A 26056-nucleotide genomic window follows, 5' to 3' on the forward strand; every position below is an offset into this window, starting at 1 on the left:
TAACAATTTTGAAAACAGCTTCCATTCCAGAACATGCAAATACTATGTGGTAGACAGTAACGAGAAAGAAAACACGTTCCTATTAAGCGCAAGCAGATCTACTCTGGATGCATTGACATGACATATTTGCCTAATGAAATGATATTCACATGACTGAAATGTGAATTACTCTCGAATGCATTTTGTTAAGGAATAGTAGGCTTTAATCCCTACCATTCACAACCATATAAGACCAAATAACCACAAATACGGCAAACTACCACAATTAGATATATTGCATAACATCTCTCACACTGACATCTAACCCTTGAGTTAAACAACCAAAACCAAGTCTACCACAGTTTCAAGTTCCCAACAAAGCAAAACTAAAATAAACCAACATAATGAAGTGACCACTGGAAGAGTCAAATGGTAATCAGCTTCCTCCTGCCTGCCTTAAGTACCTGCAGTAAAGAGGGAAAAAAAAATATAGGTCACCAAAACCGTTGAGTAATGCTATGGATATTGCAAATTTTACTACATAGGCTTTACCAACTTATGTGTCAACTTTTAAACTCAACACACCAAAATTTAATATATTATATATATATATAAGGGGTAAAGGAGATTTACTTATTATTTGAAAGTGAATTTTCTAACCCAAACCTTCTTTTTTTGTTTTTGATGAACCCAAACATATTTATGAGTGTTCTAAAACCTATGAGCTCCAACATTTAGTTTATCACTCTAATTTGGATCAAAGGATAAACTGACCTCAAAGCCAATCATCAGTAAGGCTTCAACAGCTGTACTTTATGATCCTCACACTAAAGTATCAGTCAAATTTCTTACATGCTAGTTTCTAAAATGTTTTAAGGACAAGCCAAGACAATTTTAAGTTCTGGAAGGAGTAGCCAACTTTTTTGGACTTCAAACAGGTAGCTGGTAATGACTTTATTGCATGATATTTCCACTGTTTAGTAATTCATAATATCCATCTATATACCATAAATTAAAATGAACCTGAGTTTCTGTGCATTGAACAAGACACTCAATTTAACTTCTTAAGTATGTAACATTGGAAATGAATTTGTATTCAGACAGTTTCACTAAGCAATTACAGTATTCTGTTGCACAAAATTCAGGCTCTAGATGGGCATAGTATGGAAAGCATATTCTGTAACACGTAGTGCCAGAAGTAAGTGATAGAATATTCAAATTATAAACACCGAGTAAAATATTTAAAATGGACAATTATTAGTAGCCCTAATATGACACTAAGTTAGTAACAACCCACATGTACCTGCTGTCACAAAAGGACATGTACAAAACTAGAGAAGATTGATACTACAACTAATTGTACAAAATTTCTTTGGGTACTAGCACCAATTGATTTCAAATGTGAACCTACAGGTTAGTCAAGTCCAGTGTGCAAATAGCGTACCTGTACAGCTATTTATCTGCATGACATAGATGCAACCACTAGTTCACAAATTACATGCCCCAACAGCTGAGGCTCTCTGGCATTGAACATCAAGCCTGTCAAGCAGTTTTGTGTAATTCAAAGAATGATCTAGTGGGTTGTTTACATCATCAGTTTCATTGTACCCTTTACTGCCATCATCTTCTGCACAACCAATGTCATCGAACCCACTTTCAACAGGCTGATTGGTATGAATAATCTTACCAAACAACTGAAAGGACCCGGTACCAACTTTTGGTGAGCTGCAGTATTGGGTTCCAACGAATTCAGTTCCAAAGGAGGAGTGCATACTACTCTGGCTATCAGGAGATAAGTTTTCAGACTGTGAACTTCCAATATTCAGCTCAGTAGACACACTTTTCAACTTTGGCACCATGTTGTTGCCAAAGGAATTATCAATGCACATACTGTTTTCACATATGAAGTTGGATAAACTGGATTTGCTGAATAGATTTTGCCTGGCTCCCTGCATGCTAGCAGGAAAATTGTTATAATTCAACAATGTTTGGCTCATGTGTCCCATTGTTGAATTAGTATATCCTGAGAAAGGAAAGAAAAGATCACCCTCTCCGTCAGTTAGCTGACCAGCGCTCTGAGGGGTTCTGAATTTCTTTGTGGGGGGTAATGCAGTGTGGACAGGTGCTGTTGGTGAAAGAACCTCAACTTGCCAAGGACTCACTCTCTTGGCATTATGCAGAACTTCAGGTTCATCCCATGTGACCTATAATATAGAGAAAGGATTACAGAAACTGAATGAGTCAATACGTAAAGCAGGTAAGAAATTTTGTGATTTGTTGTAGTATTACAATATTATCTCAATAATTCTAAGAGAGTAAGAGGTATATCAAAAGTCATAATCTACATGTCACCACAACCATACTAAATACACCTTTTTTTTTTTATATAAGTAACTAAATACAGACACACATACCCATATTATTAACTTAGAAAGACAATTATACTGCTGAAACCAAGTTTCACAGCATAAAGCAAAGAAGCAAGTTGCCAGTATCCTTATCAACATTTTTTTTAATGAATAAGCAAAATTCATTCATCAAAAAACAGAGCAGAAAAAAAGCTACGAAGAGAACAATCTGGAAACCAGAAACAAGCTAAAACAAACTTCCCCCTATCAAAAACAGAAAAAGGAATTCTCCATAAGCTACAAAGACACTTATTCTGAATAGAGCACTAGAAAACTTTACTCACTGTTAACTTGTATCTAACATCCTTCTTAAATATCTTTAAGAATTTCACATTCAGAACAAGCACTGTTTGTATGAATTCTAGCATTATGCTTCATCCATATACGGTTTAACACAGCAAGCCATGCCACCCTCCCAATCAACTTTTGAAAACTTTTCCTTTTAAGCTCTTTCACAGCTCAATGAATCTCCTCAAGCCAACTTCCAATTCTTCTGTTGAGAAGAAAATTTTAAAACAGCACACCATATCCAATTAGAGAACGAGCACAGAAATAAAATATGTTCAATAGCTCAATTCTACTTCTACAAAAAAAATCACATAACAAATCTCCTTTATATCCCCAACCAGCAAGCCATTGCCTAGTGGAAAGCCTATTTTTCAGAGCTAGTCAACATAGAAAAGCATGCTTGGAAATAGCTTTAGGAGACCAAACCAGCCTCCACCAAACAACACAGGATCTTTTCACACTACAACTAAACACCTTATTTGTAGGTGTCAACCATTCTGCCTTATCCTTCCCCACCAGTTGAATCTCATTAAGTCTTTCCCTGCACCATAACTAAGTCATCTAATCTGGCAGGATGCCAAAGCTCTTGACCATTCACTAAGCACCAAAGAAACTTTTGCAGAGACACTAGCAGCATCATAAACCATTCTAAAAACCAAACTTTGGCAGCAAAGGAATACCCCCATCAACATTAGTTCACTTTCATTGTATAGTTTATAAATCAGAAGCATAAATTCAGATAATCAGAGCATATAAATGTCAAGCATAAACACTACAAGTGTATGTTTAATCTACCAATATTGTTAGGTTTGTAAAAGTGCAACAAAGCTTGCAAACTTCCAAATCTCAAAAGGTAATCAGCAAGATATAATAATATCGCACACAAACAGCTCAAAAATATAGTTATACAGTGTTCACACAAGCACACACAGAAGCACAAATGTATATGCATGTATAAAGACTTAATACATCCCCAAATCTAGATCATAATTATAACGACTGTTTGACCTTGTAATGCTCATCCAGGACCTATAAACTAATCTTGACTGCAGCTAATGCAAAAATAACTCCAATCAGCTTCATTCTAGGAAAAGAGAACTCTATAGGATGTAAACAGTCTCATTCCCTTACAACGTCTATTCACATCAAACATAAATCATAAGGTAAACAGGAAATGTGCAATTAACAATAAATATTTTATTTTATCCTCCGCCATTGCATTGGAAGATTCAAAAACAGCCCATCGTTGTCAAATATCCAAACACAAAAGCAATTTAATCCTCATCAATAAAAATATCCCCACCTCCCCCCCCAAAAAAAAAAAAAAAAAATTTTTTTTTTTTTTTTTTTTTTTTTTCGATAGGTATGATAGATTTGAACCTATGGCCCACTCCATGATTATTGCTCATTTTCGTCGGACCAATACGCCAATGGTGTAGGCGGGCAGACCACAAAGGACATTAAATCACACTATTCTAAACACAGCACAGCCTCTATCAATATTCAATAATTTTGGAATAAAAATCAGAAACAAACCAATCACACATAAGTACAAAAAACAATGTAACAAATGAATGTATGTGTATGTATGTATTATACCTGAAGCATGCGCCAAGGAGAGCCCTGCCATGACCCACCATCCGGAACAACAGCAGCCGAAACCGTTCCCTGAAACCACGTCATCCTGGAAGAATCCTCAGTCTCCATTGCCATCTTCACTTTCATCCCAGAGGTCCAGAACACATTCAAGGCTTCTTCAACCACTTCTGCCTTCAACACAAAGTCCGACCACCCGGCCCTCGGATAATACACCACCTCGAATGGTAAGCCCTGGGCCGCTAACTCCGCCGCCTCCGCCACCGCCTCTGCCGTTAACTTCCCCATCCCGATCCTCGAGAATCCGTCTCTGGCACAGGCATTATCGTCCTCGGGCTTCAGCCTCGTAGTCCCGCCGCCTATCTGCGAGCTCCACCTGGCGGCGGCGCAGTCATTGTTAAACCGCACGGCGCGCCGGACACCGACGAACATCTGGCCCCTCGTGTTCCTCATGAACACGACGGAATCGCCGGCGACGAGCTTCTTGTGGTTGACGAACTTGCTCCAGCCGGTGGTGAGCAAGTGGCGCCTCGGAGTTCCGCGATAGATGTGGCGGAATTCCCAGACCACGCCGTGAACGTCGGTGACGGACAAGGTCTGCACCGGCGGCTCGGCCTGGTAGTTCAGCGGAGGAAAGATTGAGTCGGCGCAGAACCTCGGGACGGAGAATCCGCCGCCGTTGTTGGCATCGGACGGCGTGAGAATCTTCGCGAAGGACAAGATTTTATCCTCACCCGCAGCGGCGGCGACGTCGTTTCGGCTCCTAGAAGGCTCCGATGGGCAGTCGACGAAGCTCTGTTGAGAGTGAATAGGATGGAGGAGGAGCCTGGCGAAAACCTCGTCGGTAACCGGATCGGCGAGGAAATCAACGGCGGAGATTCGGCAAGAAATGAGAGGCCTGGAGAGAACGGTAGGGGAGAGAAAAGTCGGAGGAGGAGAGGATTGCTCCACGTGGCCTTGAGGGAAATAGTAAACCCTAGAATGAACGATGGGGATTTGGACGGAGGTGCCGGCACAGGCTCGCCAGATTTTGGAGTCGAGGCGGCGGAGATTGCCCGGCGGCGAAGGTGGGTGAAGCTGAGGTGGCATCTCGCAAAATCTCAATCTTATTTTTTTTTTCTTCTTCTAGGGATTTGGAAGAAAGATTTGAAGAAGCAAAAATAAAAATGTTTGTATTGGTTTTGGATTTGGGGTTACGACGAATTTATACATAAAGAAAGTCTCCGAGTGCGAGTGTAAGAAGGAGAAAGAGAATGAGTGTGAATAGGATTGTGTGTGTGAGTGAGTGTGAGTGTGAGTGTAATTGTGAGTGTGTCTTTCTCTCTCTAAAAACTGTGTCCGTCTCTCTCTAAAAAGTGTCTGAGCTGTGAGAGAGTGCCGTGAGTGAGTGTATGTGAATGGGTCGGAGACGGGCACAGAAGCAAAAGCCGTGGGAGAGAGTCGTAGTAGTGGCAAATTAAAAGGATACCCTCTGATTGGTTAGGAAATTACAGTTTTAGCCACGACATCGTAACTATATCATAATCCCACTCTCATCCTCAGGCGCGCTTTCCTTACGCGTTTCTAACAAATACGGTAAGCTTTGTACTAGATGCAGTTCAGATGTAAGTGTAACTCTGTGCAATAATTATCCTTTTTTATTCTTTTAAGTATATATCGCTTATGTTATTTAACGCTACCCTGACACTATTTTCGCGTACACTACGTATGTGATAAATAAAGATCTAAGAAAATATCCTTTTGGTGGTCACACATATAAATAAAGGTTGGTAGTGAAGTTTTCAAAAAAACTTCACACATATTCATTTAGATTAAGTTAGAGTATAAATTTTATCTTGTATAAAAAGAATTCAATAAAATAATTTGAGATCAAATGTTGGGGTGTCACAAGTCAGTATGATCTATCTAAAATAATCTAGTTTACAAATCAAGTTAATTATTTTTTTTTTAAAACTAAATTTGAGGGTCAAAAGTTACTAATTTTTTTGGACTTAAAAAAAAAAGAAAAAGAAGATAAATAGTGTAAATAAATTTGTGAGTATCAGTTAGCTCAACTGATTTGTGTCTGATGATGATAATGAGAGATGAAGATAAGTAATAAATAAATTTTTGAGTTTTGGTTAGTTCAACTAATTGGTGTCTGATAATAATGAGTGGTGAAGATAATTAACAAATAAATTTTGTAAGTTCCAGTTAACTCAACTAATTGGTGTCTGATAATGATTATGAGCAATCATCAGACACAAGATGTCATAAGTTAAAAATTTATCGTATCTATCAAAATAAATGTAGATTGTAAAATAATCAATGAACTATTTATATAACAATCTAGAAGGGAAATATGTGTATTTAACCAATGTATCATTTTATGAAAGTTTTAATACAATTTCTATGAAGAAAAAAAAAGTCAAAAAATAAAATTATTTTTTTTCCTTTTTCATAAAGTTGGTGGTATTAAATTTTTGTTTCGAGCTTTGTCATAACAAAAAATAAAAGAAAGTACCATGTAGTAGGAAAATGCTGAGATTATCAAAAATAGCACAATTTTGTGCCACAACTCACTATGTGACAAGTTGTAATTGGTGAAGGTGTGTCCATGGGTCATGTGGGGACACATATTCACCAATCACAACTTATCACGTAATGAGTTGTAGTACAAAATTGTATCATTTTTTATGATCCTAGACAACACCAATGTAGTAGGATGGAAAAGTGTGTGTATATTTGTGAGGGAATATTTAGATCTGGGAGAACAATAAATAGAGTAGTAAAAACCGTTTGGAGGGTATAATCACAACTTGTCACATGTTTAGTTGTAGTACAAAATTGTGTTATTTTTTTGGGGTCCAAGCACAACTTCCAATGTAGTGGGATGGGAAAGTGTGTGTATATTTGTGAGGGAATATTTAGATACGTGAGAATAATAGAGTAGTAAAAACCGTTTAGAGGGTACAAACAGAAACAGAACAGAATGGTGCTATACGATACGGCCCTATCTGCTGACGATGATATCGAGAGATCTCATAATAATGAGGAAAACATACGCATGTCTATTATCCAAATTACTTTGAAGCCCCTGTCCCATTGATAGAATTATCCTTAGTGCCACTTGGCATTAGTGGCAGTCACAGTAGTGTATGGAATAAATGAGACACAAAAAAAAAATTATCAATAATAAAAAATAAAAATATCAATGAATGATAATGAAAGCAGTGATAGATGGAGAGAAGTCAACGAATCAGGTGGTTGAGATTTGGTGTTAATAAGAGTTGTTGTTGTTGACTGTCTGTTAAATGTAAAATCGTTAGAGAGAAAATCGTTTATGGGGGAATGAAAATCGGAGAGGAAATTTGATTTTGAAAACCGAATGCGATAGCACATTAGCACGGACCGGATTATTATGCTGTGCTGTCGTTATTTGTTTTGTGCAGACAGGACTCTTTTCTTTTTTTTCCTTTTTTTGAAAAAAATAATAAAAAATAAAAACTTGGTTTGGTTCCGACAAGTACGGAAGTACCCAAAGGATGTGGACCAAGTTTTTTTTTTTTTTTTTTTGATAGAGAGTGTGAACCAAGATTTTGTGCATCCCTTGTAGAAGAAACCCAAAAAAAAAATAGCAATGATGAATGAGTTTGGTGAAATTAGACACAACTTAATTCTTATTCTTTGATTCTTTTAACTTAATTTAAGTGTATATAAATGTAATCGATGCAACTAGATACAACTTAATTCTTATATTTTGATTATTCTAGCCTAATATAAGTGTATATATGTGCAAAACTCTCTCTTAGATACTTGAATCTCAACCCTTACCCCTACATCTCACAAACACTTATACTTGTGGAGTGACCGTTGTACCAAATGTGTACGATGGTAGCTTTTGATTAGATTGAATTATGTTTGTATTTTATGTATGTGCATACCTCAAAAAAAATTATTGGTTGGTGTACTAAACAAAAATATTATGAAAAAAATGGGTTTTATAATTAAACCTATAAAAATACGAGTTTTGTTAATACATGCTTTTAGAGAATTTGTTATTTGGCCATTTTTAGAAAAGTGATAACATCATTTTAATGAAAATGTTAAAAGGGTCAAAAAATTAGTTTTTTTTTTAAAATAAAAAATCCCTAAAAATAGTTTATAAATCAATGCCCTTAGAGGCAGCGTTCATAAAATTTTTCCCTAAAAATATTTCAACTTGATGTGATTTCAATACTTTAATGACAGTATAATTGTGCCTTAAAAATGACAATATATTACCGTTTACTTTATAAAGGTCTATGAGTCTATCGTTATGTAAAACAATAAGATGATCAAAATACATATTTTTAGTTTGTCTTTCACAATTTATGTTAAACGTTAATATTTTCATATTTCTATTATGATATTCAATTTACTTCTTTATATTAACTTTTTTGTATAATTTAAATAATTAGATCTTATTGTCATATATAATATGTATGCGCATGTTAAATTTTAAATAAATAAAAATGAAGTCATTTTAAATTATATAATAATATGAGACAATTATACTTTCTTGTCTTTTTTATGAGTGAATAAGGAATATATGAAACATTATCTCCCTTGTTAATTTATTTATATATTTTAGGAATGGCAAATTACAACTTACCTATTTGTGATTTGACCGAAATTTAAGTTACCTACCTATAGTATGAAATTTGACACTTTATGCACTTGAAATTTAACCAAAATTTAAGTTACCTACTCGTAGTTTGAAATCCTATTGGATTCCTTTTGATCTTGTATTTTTATGTCTTTTGTGTTTTTGGAAGAGAGAAACATAAAATTGAGCAAAATTACATATTTAGCCATGTTTTAAATAAATGTGAGTTACAAAACTCTAATTGAACTAATCTCAAGTGGATGAAATGTCAAATTTTAAATTATAAATAACTAACTTAAATTTTAATCAAATTACAAATATATAAGTTGTCATTCGCGCTTTTAGGCATTTGGTAAATAAGTTGTGTTGGTGCAAATACAATGGTAATAGAAATAACACAAAGAGAAACTGAAAATACTTCTGAATATTATTAACGTAAAGAGAAATTACACAACACTATTTGGACTGAGGCGCGGCACTCGCTGAGGATCCAAGAGGCTGATTCATTTCCAATTTTGATACCTCCACTCTTCACCTCCCCCTTGCGCACGTATCTAGCCCAATATCTGAGTCAATACATTTTAACCCATTAATCACCACAATTAAAAAGAATAAAAAAGTCTATCTCCTTTTCAATGTGGGATTAAACATTTACACTAACTCCTCATCTCCCATATTTACTCCCACATCTTTACATTTATGTTATTACATTTATTTATTTTATTTATTTAATATTAAAAATGCTCCTACAAGTTGTAAAAAATAAGGGTGAATTATAGGTCTCTCTAGTATTGCTCTTTTAGGAATTTGGTACCTTCAATGCCGAATTACACGGTCACATGGCAAGCCAACCAACTACCTTGTAATGTCCTATAAAAAATAAAAAAAAACTACCATGTAATGTAAGAATGAAATTCGATACTTGGACCATCAAACTTGGCGGTGAATTTTTTGAGCTTCTGTTTTTTTTTTTTTTTTTTTTTTTTTTTAGTTCAATGATGAGATTATTTAACCCCATCTCCTTTGCTAATAAAAGACCATCTCTTAGGGCCCACAGCTCTGCCATGCAGCTGTTAGAGCACCCAAGAGGCCTTGCATAGCCTTTCAACCGACGCCCATCATGGTCTCTAATAACACCACCTCCTCCTGCACACCCAAGATTGCTAAATGCAAACCCGTCTGAATTAAGCTATGCCCACCCCATTGGAGGCTTTTCCCAACCCACTTCAATCATAGCTTTAGCTTTCGGCAACTTAGCATTCAACCCGACTAAGAAAAATTCAACACTATCTTTAATGCTTCACTTAATAATGATTTGCTTTGCATTAATGGTCATTAGACATTATTTTTGAAAAATAATATGTTTATAATATTTTTACAACAAATTATAAGTCAGGTTATTACTGGTTTTAAATTTTAATCTAAAGTTACCATTGAAATTATTTTCTTATCTACTAATAATAATCTGTCATCTAGAATTTGTTTCGAAAATATTGTCAACATGACATAACATTTCACTATACTTTAATCATTGTTTAAACTTTTATTAACTAATCCCGCTCCCTCTCTCAACTCTTTCATTTATTAAAAGAGAAATAACATGTTTAAAACATTTTCACAATATTTTACAACAAATTTCAAGTGGCAAGTTGTTATTGGTTGTTATTGTTAGGGCAAAAAAGTAATATTAGTTTTAGATTCAAATTTAAATCAACAACAACTAACCACCTATGATTACAAAAATTCTATGCATCACTCAATTAGCATTTTTCTCCAATCACAAGTCACATTGAGTTACGACTCACTGTAAGGTTTTAGTTTCCTCTTTTTCTTTTTTGGGTCAATAAAACGGCACGAATAATTTAACTTGTGCAAAGATTTGTGTTGATATGTATACAGTAGGAGACATTTGTTAAGTGTTATCATTTTCTATGAATTTTATATTACTACTTGAAAATTTGTGTTAATGACTTGTTAAAAACTTCACATATTATCTCCAAAAAAAAAAAAAAAACTTNTTTTTTGGGGGGGGGGGGTGGGGGGCACTCTTTGCAACGCAATTTGATCTTCTTTTTTTTTCTTTTTTTCTTTTTTTAAGTTTTAACTTCCAGACGTGGATTGTCACATTTTTGCAATGCAATGCGATACTCTTTTTTTTTTTTTTGGTAAAGGCAATGCGATACTTTATTCGTCAATGGGTGATGCTAACTTTTTTAAATTGAGATTTTTTTGCGAAAGTAACAATGATTTGCTTTGCATTAATGGTCATTCAACATTATTTTTGGAATGTAATATGTTTACAATATTTTGGCATTACATTTTTGCAATGCAATGCGATGCTTTATCCGTCAATTGGTGATGCTGACTTTTTAAAATTGAGATTTGCTGCGAAAGTAACAATGTTTTTTTTTTTTTTTGGTCAACAAACGATATAACATTAAACGTAGGAGTTAATAAGTCTATTACACCTTAGACAAGCTTTATCAGAAGCTAATATACTATCCACCACAGGCGGTGGATTCAAAAAGATAGCAAAAGAAGCTAAACTAGTAGCATCAAGTCTGGCTAACGCATCAGCACATTGATTGGCCTCCCTATAGATATGAATTATCTGCTTGTTGGGAATCTCTCTCACCAGGTTCCTGCAATCAGTTAACAATGGCTCCATTAACAAGTTGGCAGTATTATTGTTCAAAAGCAAAACAACACTTAAGGCATCCAGTTCAATGATGAGATTATTTAACCCCATCTCCTCTAATATAAAAAAAAAAAAAAAAACTTTATATTTTTTTTACTTGTATATTATATTTGTGCTAAAATTCGGGAAAAGAAGTATCATCCCAAATAACAAATGTGCATTTCTCTACAGATTTTTAAAGGGAAAACTATTTGTTGGAATTTTCCTTAAACAACTCAAATTTAGGTCCTTCTCAAAAAAAAAAAAAAAAAAACTCAAATTTAGGTTATAATATTCTCACATAATCAATTGAGGACATTAGATAACATGTAACATTAATCTTTGAGCAATGTAGCAAAATCATTGTGTAGTGAGATTATAAAAATAAATCACCGTGTAGCAATTATGAAACCACAACAACATTCATTTCTTTTTGATAATCAGGAAATATTTTATTACCAAAAAAAGATATACAACTAGGAAGTAGGAACTGACTGCAAGAGACACTGAGCCCAGTTATTGCAAGAACGTCCATTTCGATACTTAACGCGGTGATAAAATCATCAATTGCTATCATTATTCATTACATTAGCTATGAATATCACTACTTGTAGATTTGTGTTAACAACTTACTAAAAACTTCTAATTTTTACTTGTAGGAATTGCTACTATTGCACCTACAACTACTACTCTAATGACGATAATAATGAATTTCCTAAAAAACTTATTATACCATGAAAAACCGGCGATTTTTTAGAAAAATATAGAACCATACAATTTTATTCTCCGATTTTTTAATGTTGAGTTATTTTTAATTTTTTTTTATCAAATAACGATACTTTCATCCAATTTTGCTATTTCATTCATGAGTTTTTAAGCCTTTTGCTTTTAAACTTGATGTAAATGTAAATGGTAAAAAAAAAAAAAAAATCAATTCAAGTTCCCTATTTTAGTCATTATTTATATATTAAAAAAAATTAAGTTCTATATATAAAAAAAATATTTGAACAATAATATTCTATTAATTTCAATCTTTGGTATACTTGCATATTAAACGTTAAATTTAAATTGAATATCATCTCAATTTTCATAGTTTATCTTCGTTATATATATATATATATATAATTGTTGAATCAATAAAGTTTGAGAAAATTTTAATCTTTTCACGTAAAGTTTCAAATATTGGATTTGTACTCCTAACATTATTTATCGTTTGGATTAAAGTCTTTCCATTAATTGGTCATGATTAGGTGTCTATTAAGTGCTAACTAAGCTAAAAATATATATTGTTTTTTTTTTCCAAAAGTACGTTATTTTAATCATTAGTTCACAATTTACACCTTAAAAGTTTGTGGCAATTGGAAATTTTATTCTTAAAGTTTCAAATTTTGAATTCATTAAATTACGTAATTTTGAGTTAAGATGACACTTAACAGACACCTTATCATGACTCATGAATGAAAGGGCTTAAATCCAAATGTCACACGTCAGTTTAAGGGTAAGAATCCAAATTTGGAACTTTAAAAGATAAAATGAAAACTATTTCAAACTTGAAGGGTGTAAAGTACAAATTAGTCTTTCTGATAACCATGTTTTATATTATTTGGGCCAAGCAAATTGGAACATATGAGATTGAGATCACCTATCAAAGACTGGGTAAAGGTCATGGCTAGGTTTCGCAACATGTTTTAGGTGGACCCGTTTTTGACTCCTATCAAATTTAGCATGTACCTGACAAAGTCAAACCCAAGCTCACCGGACACATTTATCAATTGGGCTCCTTTTTGAAATGGATTCAGGGCCCTTCCCTCTCCAAACTTATTGTCCACATTTTAAAGACAAAGAACTAAAGAAGGTGTGGGGCGTAGGTTTTGGACAAGGTTTTTTTATTTTTTTATTTTTTTTTTTGCTGAATAGGTTTTGGACAAGTTGGTGGCACAGAACCACAACCATTGGTATTACAGTAAGGCCCCAAGGTTTGAATTAGAGACAATATTTGGGAAACGGAGTTGAAGACCAATGTTGGGGCAATGTCTTGTTTCTACTTACTAGTAGGTCACCAATGGCACACATTCACATTGTTGTTGAATCTGTTTAAATAATACTAAATACATCGAATAACTAATAATATCCTTTAAATGTCTCACGTTTAAAACTCATGTTCTACACAATTCAATAATAGATTGTCACATCATCAATACATCCTATTATATCTAATTACATTTCAATAAACTCTCAATTTTGTTGAATTTATATAAGGATATTAGAATTGATTGGTTGTACTTATTCTTAAATATGTGATAAGATGATATGATATGTTGTAATTAGAGGGGTAAAGGGCATGAGTTTTACACCACATTCTTACTAAATTTAATCTCATTTTGAGTTCGAATTTGGTAAGGAGGAGGTGTAAAATCCATGTTTAATAGTCTCTCATTCTTTAATAGAATATTTTATTTTATTTTATTTTTTTAATTTTAATTCTGTTAGTTTTTTTTTTTTTTCTAAGCATTAATTCTACTATTTATACAAACTATGAGAAGAGGATAGAAACATCTAATTCCCTAGTAAAATATTCTAGGGAAAGGATCACCTCCAGTTTCAAAACCTTCAATTTCCTCCCATTTTAAAGTAGATAAGTGACGTGTAAAAACAATGATCCAACGGTTAGGAACTTAACAATTTGTGTTTTCAAAAATAGAAGCAAAATTAAACCTTTTTTAAGATAAAAGTATAGGAAGAAGGCGTGGGTGTTAGGATTAATGCCCTTAAATCCTATTGTATGATGCTATGTATGACATTATGTATGACTTAATGTTGTGATTAATAAAGTTGTTTTATTATTATCTGAAATAATGGTAACAAGAATATTTGGACATTATCATATAGTCCATGAAATGCATAGTATGTGATTTATGTGATTTAGTCACAGAAGATATAAGTCACAAGTTATTTGTAAACTCAGAATTTTAATTCGTCGTCTTTGATAAAATTGGGCATTTCATCTGCGAAGACTATAACATATCAATTATGATGATTTGTCTTGATCATGGAAGTGGAGACTTCTAGTTGATGTGTTAATATGTTTTAAGAGTTAAGACATATTGAACTGGACCGCTGTGAGATTTATTATTCTTCTAACGACTGTCAATTGAATAATAAATCTCACAACTTATATTTGCATGAACTCTTAATCCTGAGAGAATAATGGACCTAATCATGAAGTGTAGGTTGCTTTGATATATCAGGAGTGAGATCTTGAGATCTAACGGTCAAAACCTCAGTATGTTGGGCAACCACATTTCGTGTTGATGGAACATATATTCTCAAGATGGAATTCATAGTCTCTTAATAGAGATTTAAAATATTCCCTTGAGATAAGTTTAATGGGTTTAGTTATTCAGAGAGTTAGGCCTAACCACTTTGGTAAGAAATTACTAAAGTATATATTTATGAAATTGGATTTCATAAATATATAATGAATAACTTAAAAGAATTAAACCGGGTACTCAAGGATTAAAACATAGTAATCTTCAAAGTGACAGTCTGTATTTATGATTTTGAATTACTACGAATATTTTATGAAAGGGTTGCATGTATAATAAAGTTTTGGGATATAATTTATTAATAAGGCCTAGAGTGCAATTATATTTATATAGTGGTATTAAATATAATTAATGGTAACTTTGGACTTGTCAAGAGTTGACAGAAAAGCCCAAGGCCCATTGGAGCTAGTGTCTTATTGGTCCTTTTGGTCCCACTCCAAGCCACACATTAAAGCCCAATTGGAAAGGCCCAATAGGCCGGCCCAATTAGATAATCAGTTATATATAAAGGGAAAGACATACAGAATTTTTATTAGAGAAAAAGTGAGACACCATTGTGAAGTGGTGTGTATGTGCGAGTGAAACCACTCAATTATTCTCCCTTGGAAATTGATTGAGAGACCACACTTCTTGGGCGTAAAGTGGAATTGGAGTGAAGATTGAAAGTGTTCCCAAGGACTTATAATCTTTTGTTTTTGAATTTCACCGCACCAAGGTACGCTAATTCTGAAATTTACATAATGCAAGTTATCAATCATGAATGAAATAGATCTTTGTTTATTGCTTCCGCTATGTGTTTTGTATGAGATACAAAACCAGATTTAACCAACAGTGGGTTCTTTGGAATCAAAGCAACACAGTCAACGACGGTCTTCAACAACGTTTGGGTCGACCACAAAACTTCAGGCCACGCGTGGAGGTGCGTGAGGTTGAAGATGGACGTTGACTTCTTGGGTTTTACACATCAGAGGCCAAAAAAGAGATTCGTGGTGTTGGTTTCATGAAACACCAATCAACGAGAAATCTGTGATAGCGCGTGGGTTGACAGCCACCGCGTGTGGTAGTGCGTGTCTCCAAAAATGGAGATCGAACTCTTGGGTTTTGCAAATCGAAGGCCAAAGAAGAGATTTGCAACGTCGATTTTGCGAAAGGATGGAGAAAAACTAACAGATCTCAAGGGAGGCTCGAACTAATGGTGTGACGGCTGTGGCTTTTCATAGCATGGATGCAATGGCAAAGAGGCCTTGTGGAGGTGGTGAAGGTAGCGGTAGTCTTGAGTTGAACGGCGGTATGTTTGGTACATTAGTTTGGCTCTAAAGACGGTGAAAGCAGAGGTAAGAGAAAGATGAGAAACTGTTGAGTTTTTCTTTTTCAAACCGTTGGATTAAAATGGAAGAAAACTGGAGGTATTAAAACTGAAGGTGATCCTTTCCCAACATTCTACTAGCTTATACGAACTTTAATTAGTGTTGTTGGTCCACAATTTTTAAGGGCGAATGCGTCAGTGTGTGTTAGGAGCATAGACACCTTCATTTACCCAAGATTAAAGTCAAAGATCATAACTTTCAGAGTTTCTCGATTGCCGCGAGAGAATGAACATAAAAATTAAAATCACCATCATTTGACGCAAAGCAAAATTCACACAAAAAGATATAAAAGCAAATTTAGCCGAGACAACAAACACTCTACTTAACACAATACAATACAAGCATTCACTGTCTTAACTCTTTTTAAGTAAAATACACGTGCCTGCACACAAGAAACAAAACACCAAAGAGTAAAGACGACGAAAAGAGCGTAACATTGGGCAGCTTAAAGGCCCATAAAAGCCATCCCAATGCTAGTAAGTGTACCATAATACTGAAACCAAACCAAATTGACAACTAAACATCAAACACAAAACCGAACCACTTGAAACATTTTATTTTTATAGACTAGTAGCAAACTAAGTGAAGTAAAGGCATTGAGAATCACTCCTCTTCTGATTCAGACTCAGCACTCTGGAGCCAATCGATGACGGGTCTGACATTCTTCCAAATTTGAGAGGCTTTTTTGCCACCACTCAAGCCCTGCTGGTACCATTCCATTATAGACGACTCCTCCAACACATCATGGTCATAAAGCGCTTTAAGAACAAGTGCTACCTCCTTAGCAGCCTCAGGACTTGCCTTAGCACAGAAAGATTCTATAGCATGCAAAAGAAACCTCTGAGATCCCTCTTCTTGAGTGGCTGCTGCAAGGTAGTTCTTCTTCTTGGTCACCTCTTTAGCAAAACCCTTTCCAAGGCCCTCAAAGAGAGCTTCAAATAGGGCATCCATGACTTCTTGGGGAGTCCCAGAGAGTGAACCCAAAAAGGGTTTCAGCTTACCTGCAGAGGAACCCTTCTTCATGTATTCCCTAATCTCATCAACAAGGCTTCCATGGGCAGTGGCAAGACCATTTCCGTCCTTGTGTCCATTGACCTCGGTCTTCACTTCATGTGCTGGAGACTTCTTTGCAGACTTTTGTTTCTCTTCATCGGTAGAAAGCATGACCATTTCAGCAGTAGCAGCACTTAACTGCTCCTGAATGCGCTGCCGAGCTGCCTCTAATGAAGTGTCTGTCTGCCACTGGACATCATCGTCGTCGTCGTCTGCTTGGTCATTCTCACCAGCCTGGCTGTGGGCTGGGGAGTGATCCTCATCAGAGCTATTGCTTTTCTTCTTTGTTGATGCTTTGGAAGCAACATCCTTTGAACCACCAGAGGTACCTTTCTTCTTCACTGCCTCCTTTTTAAGCTTCTTCTGCTCCTCATCAGCAGCCTCCCCTTCCTTAAGCCGCTCCTTTTCAGCCCTCCTCATTGCCTTCTTGTCTTTTGATCCCTTCTTCTGCTCAGGCGGGTTCTTGAGAATAAAAGAAGTCAGTTTGTCCCTCATATCAACATCTGAAATAGCTCCACATGCAGCACATTTCAGGGTTATCATCTGCGTTTTAGTGATCAATATCTCAGTTTCAGGGTTCTTACAGTAGTAGCACTGAACATATTTCTTAATGAAGTTCTCAAGAAGTGCAGCAAGCTTTGCAGTCTCGTGGGAACCATTAACAAGGGAAGTTCCAGTCTTCTCATCGAATTTGGATTGGGCTCCAAGCTCACACCCAAAGTACTTTGTCGTGTAAGAAGCAGGTCTAGCCAGGGCCTTTGCAATCTCAACCATATTAACCACATTAGTCTTGATGCCATTTCCACGACCTTCAATCTTAGTTATCATTTTTGGCATTTTATACCTGTAGAAGGCATCATCACGGTTTGCAGCACCAATGTTTTGCAATGCCATCTTGTTACTAACAGTGTCAAACTGCAGGATTAAGTTTATCAGAAGATGCACAAGTCAGCAGCAGCAGTATTTCTTGATTCTCCTTTACCAGTAAAATTCGCAATTGGAAAAGGACGGAAAAACTGGCTACCCAAACAGTGTGTGTTATAGCCCTCTGATAAGCCAAGATGCATGCAGCCAACTTTATCAGCTGTATGTCTGTTCTTTTTTCTTGATTTTGGACAGTACTCCCCAAGCAAGCCAATTGATGACAAAAAGAGAGTAGCCCGTTCAGACATAAAAGAAGCTTCAAACTTTAAACTCTCCACTTTGGTGAGCTGCAGAAATAGCAGACAAAATTGCCAACTTCCTGAGAAAATAACAAAGTTATATAGGATTCTTGAACTGATACAGAGTACGATTACAAACATAAACAAAACTCATAGCAAGCCTAAAAGATATTTCATCCAGCCCAAAACACAATTTGAATTAATCACAAGTATCAACTTGCAATTTATTTGTCACTGTGAACTAAAAAGTCCAAATGTATAATACAATTAAGTCTATATCTCTCATTCATGCACCATTTTATTAATTCAGTTTCTCATAAATTCAATGGAGCATCAGTTCAAAGAAAATAGCAATACAAACTCATATCTGAAAATAGTAAAGCTTCCATGCATACCAGCAGGCATACAGGTTCAAGGCCCAAAACAGATTTATAAACATAACACGCACATAACCAACGACACTGTTTAGACCAATCGAACAATAAAACGTCAATGCAGGCAAAAAACCTTCCAATGAACTAAGCATCAAAACCAACCAATATATTTCCAACTACTTCATGTCAAAACCTAATCATACAGAATAGAAACAACAATCAAAGAATCAAAACAGGTTGTTCGAAAATATCATGTGGCAAGAAACATAATAGAAACAATAATCATAGAATCAAAACAGGTTATTTGAAAATATCATGTGGCAAGCAATGTGAATTCAGAACCCATTACTTTTTAATTATTATTATTATTATTTTAAAAAGACAAGTTTACAACATAGAAGTGATAAGGGGAAATGTTAGAGACACAAACTAAGTGCTTTTTTTTTCTTCTTAATTCCGTATATGGGGAGGTGGGTCTGCATTGGAATCACTAGAAGGTGCCGATTGAGCTACAAGGCACCAATTCACATCAGTAATTGCCAAAACAAAGCTGTGAAAATCTTTATGGGCACTAAATTTATTTAAATAAAAAGTATTTTAGCATTAATTCACTCAACCCAGCCCAAATATTATCAATAATTTTTTGTTAAAGATGATACAACCATGGATAAAAAAACAGGGGATTAAGACTTTAAGTAATGTTTAAATTCAAATTATTCAATAAATTTGATGCAATATTATTTAATACATCAGAGGAAAAACTATAGGTAATACCAAGCTCAACAATAAAACAACACTGTTTAGTACTCCAAATCCAAATTTTTAGATCCAAGTCAAGCAGAAAACAATAATCAACGATCCAGATTCAGATCAAAACCCTAAATTCAAAAAATAATTAAATTTGCACAAAGATCTACGACAACTCCAATAATAATTAAAAAAACAAAAAAAAAAAACGAAGAAGATTAATTAAGAAAAACGTAACAGTTATGTTCCGATTGAACAAAGTAACATCGTTGCATCAAACTAGTATACGATCCAAATAATAAAAGCTACTAGCAATAGCAATCAAAGACGATGCAAAAGAAAATCAAAGCTTAGAAAAACCACAGAAGGCGCAGAGAACAATATAAATGGAAAATTAAATTCAAACTAAAAAAATATATATATATAAAAAAGAAGATGAAGAAGAAGAAAATTGATACCTTAAATTTTGAAGAAGAAAGAAGAAAAAGAGAGAGAGGGTAATGGAGGTTCTTGGTTTTAGTATTGGTTTGTTGTTGGGTTGGGTATGGTGTTATATGAGAACTGAGAGGAGCGTTGGTTTATATATATAGGACTAAAAACTAGCAAACCCTACACGTTTCTACCATGCTTTTTTCTCAATTCAAATAAAGTAATATCCTACACGTCACACCTTAGCCTATCTCTCTGCCTTTTTTTTTTTTTTTTTTTTAAAATTAATTAATTAATTTCCTCTACCGCCCTACGTACTCGACTTCTAAAAGTATTACAATGTAAACTTGCATTGCAAGTACAAAGTAAACATATAAAAATCGTAAAAAAAAACAAAAATAAAAACAAAAACAAAGCTCAAACCAACTGGCATACTTGAAGGGGGAAAAAAAGAAAAATAAAAAGTGCATCTCGCTAATTGAATAAACAAAAAAAAACACTATTCATAAGCCTTTGGCTCTTTTTATATAGTTAATAGATATGTCAACTTCCAAAAATATTTAAAAGAAAAAAAAAAACACAAACCGATAACTGGAAAAAAAAAAAAAAAAAAAAAAACTTTAGGCACTGTAGAAATTAATGTTCAAATATTGTGGACTTAGCATTTTTTTATTTGATCTATAAGAAACTGAGATCTCAACAATCGTGAAAATATTGTGATAACAATAAGTGTTGTAATATTTTCTCAAAACATTTATTTCTAGTTGTGGTTGGTCACAGTCTCATATTTTATTATTTTATTTCGACTTGTAAGAAATTGACATGTCAATAATTGTGAAAATATTGTGAAATTTGTTGTATCAGTATAACAATATATATACCAGCTTACATACATATTTTAAAAAAAAAAAAAAAAAACTGTAGGTACTATAGCTACCATGCTAGTTGAATAAACCAAAAACATTACACAATAAGTGTTGTAATATTTGCTTAAAACATTTATTTTTAGTTGTGATTGGTCATAATCTCATATTTTATTATTTTATTTCAGCTTATAAGAAATTGAAATGTCAATAATTGTGAAATATTGTAAAATTTGTTGTGTCAGTATAATAATATATATACTAGCTTACATAAATATTTAAAAGAAAAAAAAAACACAAACCGAGAACTGAAGGAAAAAAACAATTTAGGCACTGTAGCTACCGTGCCAGTTGAATAAACCAAAAGCACTTCACAATAAGTGTTGTAACATTTTCTTAAAACATTTATTTTTAGTTGTAGTTGGTCACAATTTCATATTTTATTATTTTATTTCGACTTGTAAGAAATTGACACGTCAATAATTATGAAAATATTGTGAAATTTGTTGTGTCAGCATAACAATATATATACCAACTTACATAAATATTTAAAAGGGGAAAAAAAACTGTAACTACTGTAGCTACAATGCCACTTGGCACTGTAGTTACTGTTCAAAACTTGGAAAGAAACCAAAAAAAAAAAAAAAAAAATTTGCTCACGAAACCAAAGCCCTGTAGCTACAGTGCTTTAGCACAATCAGCTACAGTAATTTAGCGCATTCGCGCTTTTATGTATAGTAGCTACAGTGCCAGTTAACTAAAACAAAAGCACTGTAACTACCGTACATAAGCACATTTGCGATAAAGTAAAAGCACTACATAATAAGTGTTGTAACATTTTCTCAAAATATTTATTTTTAATTGTGATTGGTCACAATTTCATATTTTATTATTTTATTTCGACTTATAAGAAATTGACATGTCAATAATTGTAAAAATGTTGTGAAATTTGTTGTGTCAATATAACAATATACTCCAGCTTACATAAATATTTAAAAGAAAAAAAAACACAAACCAAAAAAAAAAAAAAAAACTTTAGGCACTGTAGCTATAATGCCGGTTAATAATTGTGAAAATATTGTGAATTTTTTGTATTAGTATAACAATATATATACCAGCTTATATAAATATTTAAAAAAAAAAAAAAACACAAATCGATTACTAAAAAAAAAAAAAAAAACACTCTTTAGGCACTGCAGCTACCATGCCAGTTGAATAAACCAAAAGCATTGCACAATAAGTGTTCTAACATTTTCTCAAAACATTTATTTTTAGTTATGATTGGTCACAGTCTCATATTTTATTATTTTATTTCGACTTGTAAGAAATTGACACGACAATAATTGTGAAAATATTGTGAAATTTTTATGTTAGTATAACAATATATATACCAGCTTAGATAAATATTTAAAAGAAAAAAAAAAACACAAAGCAAAAAAAAAAAAAAATTAGGCACTGTGGTTATAATGCCAATTAATAATTGTGAAAATATTGTGAAATTTTTTGCGTCAGTATAACAATATATATACCAGCTTACATAAATATTTAAAAGAAAAAAACACAAATCGATTACTAAAAAAAAAAAAAAAAAAAAAAAAAACACTCTTTAGGCACTATAGCTATCGTGCCAGTTGAATAAACCAAAAGCACTGCACAATAAGTGTTGTAACATTTTCTCAAAATATTTATTTTTAGTTGTGATTGGTGAAAGTCTCATATTTTATTATTTTATTTCGACTTGTAAGAAATTGACACATCAATAATTGTGAAAATATTATGAAATTTGTTGTGTCAGCATAACAATATATATACCAACTTACATAAATATTTAAAAGGAAAAAAAAAACTGTAACTACTGTAACTATAATGCCACTTGGCACTATAGTTATTGTTCAAAACTTGGAAAGAAAGAAAAAAAAAAAAGTTGCTCACGAAACCAAAGCCCTGTAGCTACAATGCTTTAGCGCATTCGCGCTTTTATATATAGTAGCTACAGTGCCAGTTAACTAAAACAAAAGCACTGTAACTACCATGCATAAGCGCATTTGCGATAAAGCAAAAGCACTACATAATAAGTGTTGTAACATTTTCTCAAAACATTTAATTTTAGTTGTGGTTGGTCACAATCTCATATTTTATTATTTTATTTTAATTTGTAAGAAATGGATAAAGTTTAATCACAAAATCGATTGTAGTTTTAGGCTACAAACTCACTCAATATCTTTTTATTGGAGGTGAATTTTGACAAATCTACCATTGGATTATATCTTCTTCTTATATCCTTCATGTTTGCAAAATTTCAAGAAAATTAAAGATCAATAGCTATGTCATCAATAAATTTTCAAATTGCAAGTTTTTGTAATTTAAAATTATGCATAAAATATAAGATTATAGATTATATAGTAAATAATATCCGATTGACACAAAAATTGTCATGTGTATTAAGAGTGTAAAGAACATATAATTCAACAGTTAGATTTTCAAAATATGCAGTAATATTTATTTTATTGAGTGAGTTTGTAGCCTAAGACTACAACCAATTTTGTAGCTAAACTTTGTCTGTAAGAAATTGACACGTTAATAATTGTGAAAATATTGTGAAATTTGTTGTGTCAGTATAATAATATATATACCAGCTTACATAAATATTTAAAAGAACAAAAAACACAAACCAAAAAAAAAAACTTTAGGCACTGTAGCTAATGTCGGTTAACAATTGTGAAAATATTGTGAAATTTTTTGCGTCAATATAACAATATATATACCAGCTTACATAAATATTTAAAAGAAAAAAAAAAACTTTAGGCACTGTAACTACAATGTCGATAACTAAACCAAAAGCACTGTTGTAGCTACAGTACATGCGCTTTGTTGTATCGGTATAACAATATATATATATATATATATACTAGTTTACATAAATATTTAAAAGAAAAAAAATACAAACCGATTACTGGGAAAAAAAAAACTTTAGGCACTGTAACTATAATTTCGGTCAATACTTGTGAAAATATTGTGAAATTTGTTGCATCAATATAACAATATATATACCAGCTTACATAAATATTTTTAAAAAAATTAGGGTCTATAGCTATAGTGCCGGTTAACTAAACCAAAAGCATTGTATATAAAGAAGAAAGAAAAGAAAAAAAAAAAAAAGCAAAAAAAAGAAAAGAAAAGGGACTCATGAAACCAATCACTATTGCCGCTACAGTGCTTGCATAGTGCAAACACACTGAGTGCACAATGCTGAAGCACTGTAGCGGCATAATCGCTTTTTATGCGTCAGTATAACAATATATATACCAGCTTACATAAATATTTTTTTTAAAAAAATTAGGGACTGTAGCTACAATGCCGATTAACTAAACCGAAAGCATTGTATATAAAGAAGAAAGAAAAGACAAAAAAGCAAAAAGCACAAAACAAACTGAGGGAAAAAAAAATGGCATGTTGCCGATACAGTGCTTGCACAGTGCAAACACACTGAGTGCATAGTGCCGAAGTACTGTTGCAGCATAAGTGCTTTTTATTAAAGAAGTATAACAATATATATACCAGCTAAAAAATAAATAAATAAATTTAGGGATTGTAGCTACAGTGCCGATTAATTATACCACAAGCATTATATATAAAGAAGAAGGAAAAGACAAAAAGCACAAAACAAACCGGAGAAGGGAAAAAAAAAAAAAAGACTCACGAAACCAAGCACTGTTGCTGCTACAGTGCTTGCACAATGCAAATACACTGAGTGCACAATGCTGAAGCACTGTAGCGGCATAGCCGCTTTTTATGCGTTAGTATAACAATATATATATCAGTTTACATAAATATTTTTTTAAAAAAATTTAGAGACTGTAGCTACAGTGCCAATTAACTATACCAAAAGCATTATATATAAAGAAGAAGGAAAAGACAAAAAGCACAAAACAAACCGGAGAAGGGAAAAAAAAAAAAAAGACTCACGAAACCAAGCACTGTTGCTGCTACAGTGCTTGCACAATGCAAATACACTGAGTGCACAATGCTGAAGCACTGTAGCGGCATAGCCGCTTTTTATGCGTTAGTATAACAATATATATATCAGTTTACATAAATATTTTTTTAAAAAAATTTAGAGACTGTAGCTACAGTGCCAATTAACTATACCAAAAGCATTATATATAAAGAAGAAGGAAAAGACAAAAAGCACAAAACAAACCGGAGAAGGGAAAAAAAAAAAAAAGACTCACGAAACCAAGCACTGTTGCTGCTACAGTGCTTGCACAATGCAAATACACTGAGTGCACAATGCTGAAGCACTGTAGCGGCATAGCCGCTTTTTATGCGTTAGTATAACAATATATATATCAGTTTACATAAATATTTTTTTAAAAAAATTTAGAGACTGTAGCTACAGTGCCAATTAACTATACCAAAAGCATTATATATAAAGAAGAAGGAAAAGACAAAAAGCACAAAACAAACCGGAGAAGGGAAAAAAAAAAAAAAGACTCACGAAACCAAGCACTGTTGCTGCTACAGTGCTTGCACAATGCAAATACACTGAGTGCACAATGCTGAAGCACTGTAGCGGCATAGCCGCTTTTTATGCGTTAGTATAACAATATATATATCAGTTTACATAAATATTTTTTTAAAAAAATTTAGAGACTGTAGCTACAGTGCCAATTAACTANGTGGTATTAAATATAATTAATGGTAACTTTGGACTTGTCAAGAGTTGACAGAAAAGCCCAAGGCCCATTGGAGCTAGTGTCTTATTGGTCCTTTTGGTCCCACTCCAAGCCACACATTAAAGCCCAATTGGAAAGGCCCAATAGGCCGGCCCAATTAGATAATCAGTTATATATAAAGGGAAAGACATACAGAATTTTTATTAGAGAAAAAGTGAGACACCATTGTGAAGTGGTGTGTATGTGCGAGTGAAACCACTCAATTATTCTCCCTTGGAAATTGATTGAGAGACCACACTTCTTGGGCGTAAAGTGGAATTGGAGTGAAGATTGAAAGTGTTCCCAAGGACTTATAATCTTTTGTTTTTGAATTTCACCGCACCAAGGTACGCTAATTCTGAAATTTACATAATGCAAGTTATCAATCATGAATGAAATAGATCTTTGTTTATTGCTTCCGCTATGTGTTTTGTATGAGATACA

General features: G+C 33.4%; 2 protein-coding genes across 3 annotated transcripts; both read right to left on the bottom strand.

Moving 5' to 3' along the window:
• Positions 1-237: 237 nt before the first annotated feature.
• LOC112025063 (auxin response factor 17) lies at positions 238-5706 on the bottom strand. Its single transcript, XM_024057728.2, has 3 exons — positions 4275-5706; positions 1424-2183; positions 238-443 (listed from the first exon to the last, which is right to left on the bottom strand). The coding sequence occupies exons 1-2, from the start codon at positions 5358-5360 to the stop codon at positions 1467-1469; spliced, it is 1803 nt and encodes a 600-aa protein (XP_023913496.2). The 5' UTR covers positions 5361-5706; the 3' UTR covers positions 238-443; positions 1424-1466.
• Positions 5707-16554: 10848 nt separating this feature from the next.
• On the bottom strand, positions 16555-20192 carry LOC136066898 (probable eukaryotic translation initiation factor 5-2). 2 transcript variants are annotated; one of them, XM_065771935.1, is made up of 2 exons: positions 20064-20192; positions 16555-18532 (listed from the first exon to the last, which is right to left on the bottom strand). In XM_065771935.1, exon 2 carries the CDS (start codon positions 18213-18215, stop codon positions 16872-16874), a length of 1344 nt encoding a protein of 447 aa, XP_065628007.1. In that variant the 5' UTR covers positions 18216-18532; positions 20064-20192; the 3' UTR covers positions 16555-16871. The 2 variants fall into 2 exon arrangements, with proteins under 2 accessions (XP_065628007.1, XP_065628006.1); XM_065771934.1 differs by having other exon boundaries at positions 16555-18564.
• Positions 20193-26056: the final 5864 nt, after the last annotated feature.

This window comes from Quercus suber, unplaced genomic scaffold (assembly GCF_002906115.3).
Source record: "Quercus suber isolate HL8 unplaced genomic scaffold, Cork oak 2.0 scaffold_51, whole genome shotgun sequence".
NCBI classification, from domain to species: domain Eukaryota; kingdom Viridiplantae; phylum Streptophyta; class Magnoliopsida; order Fagales; family Fagaceae; genus Quercus; species Quercus suber.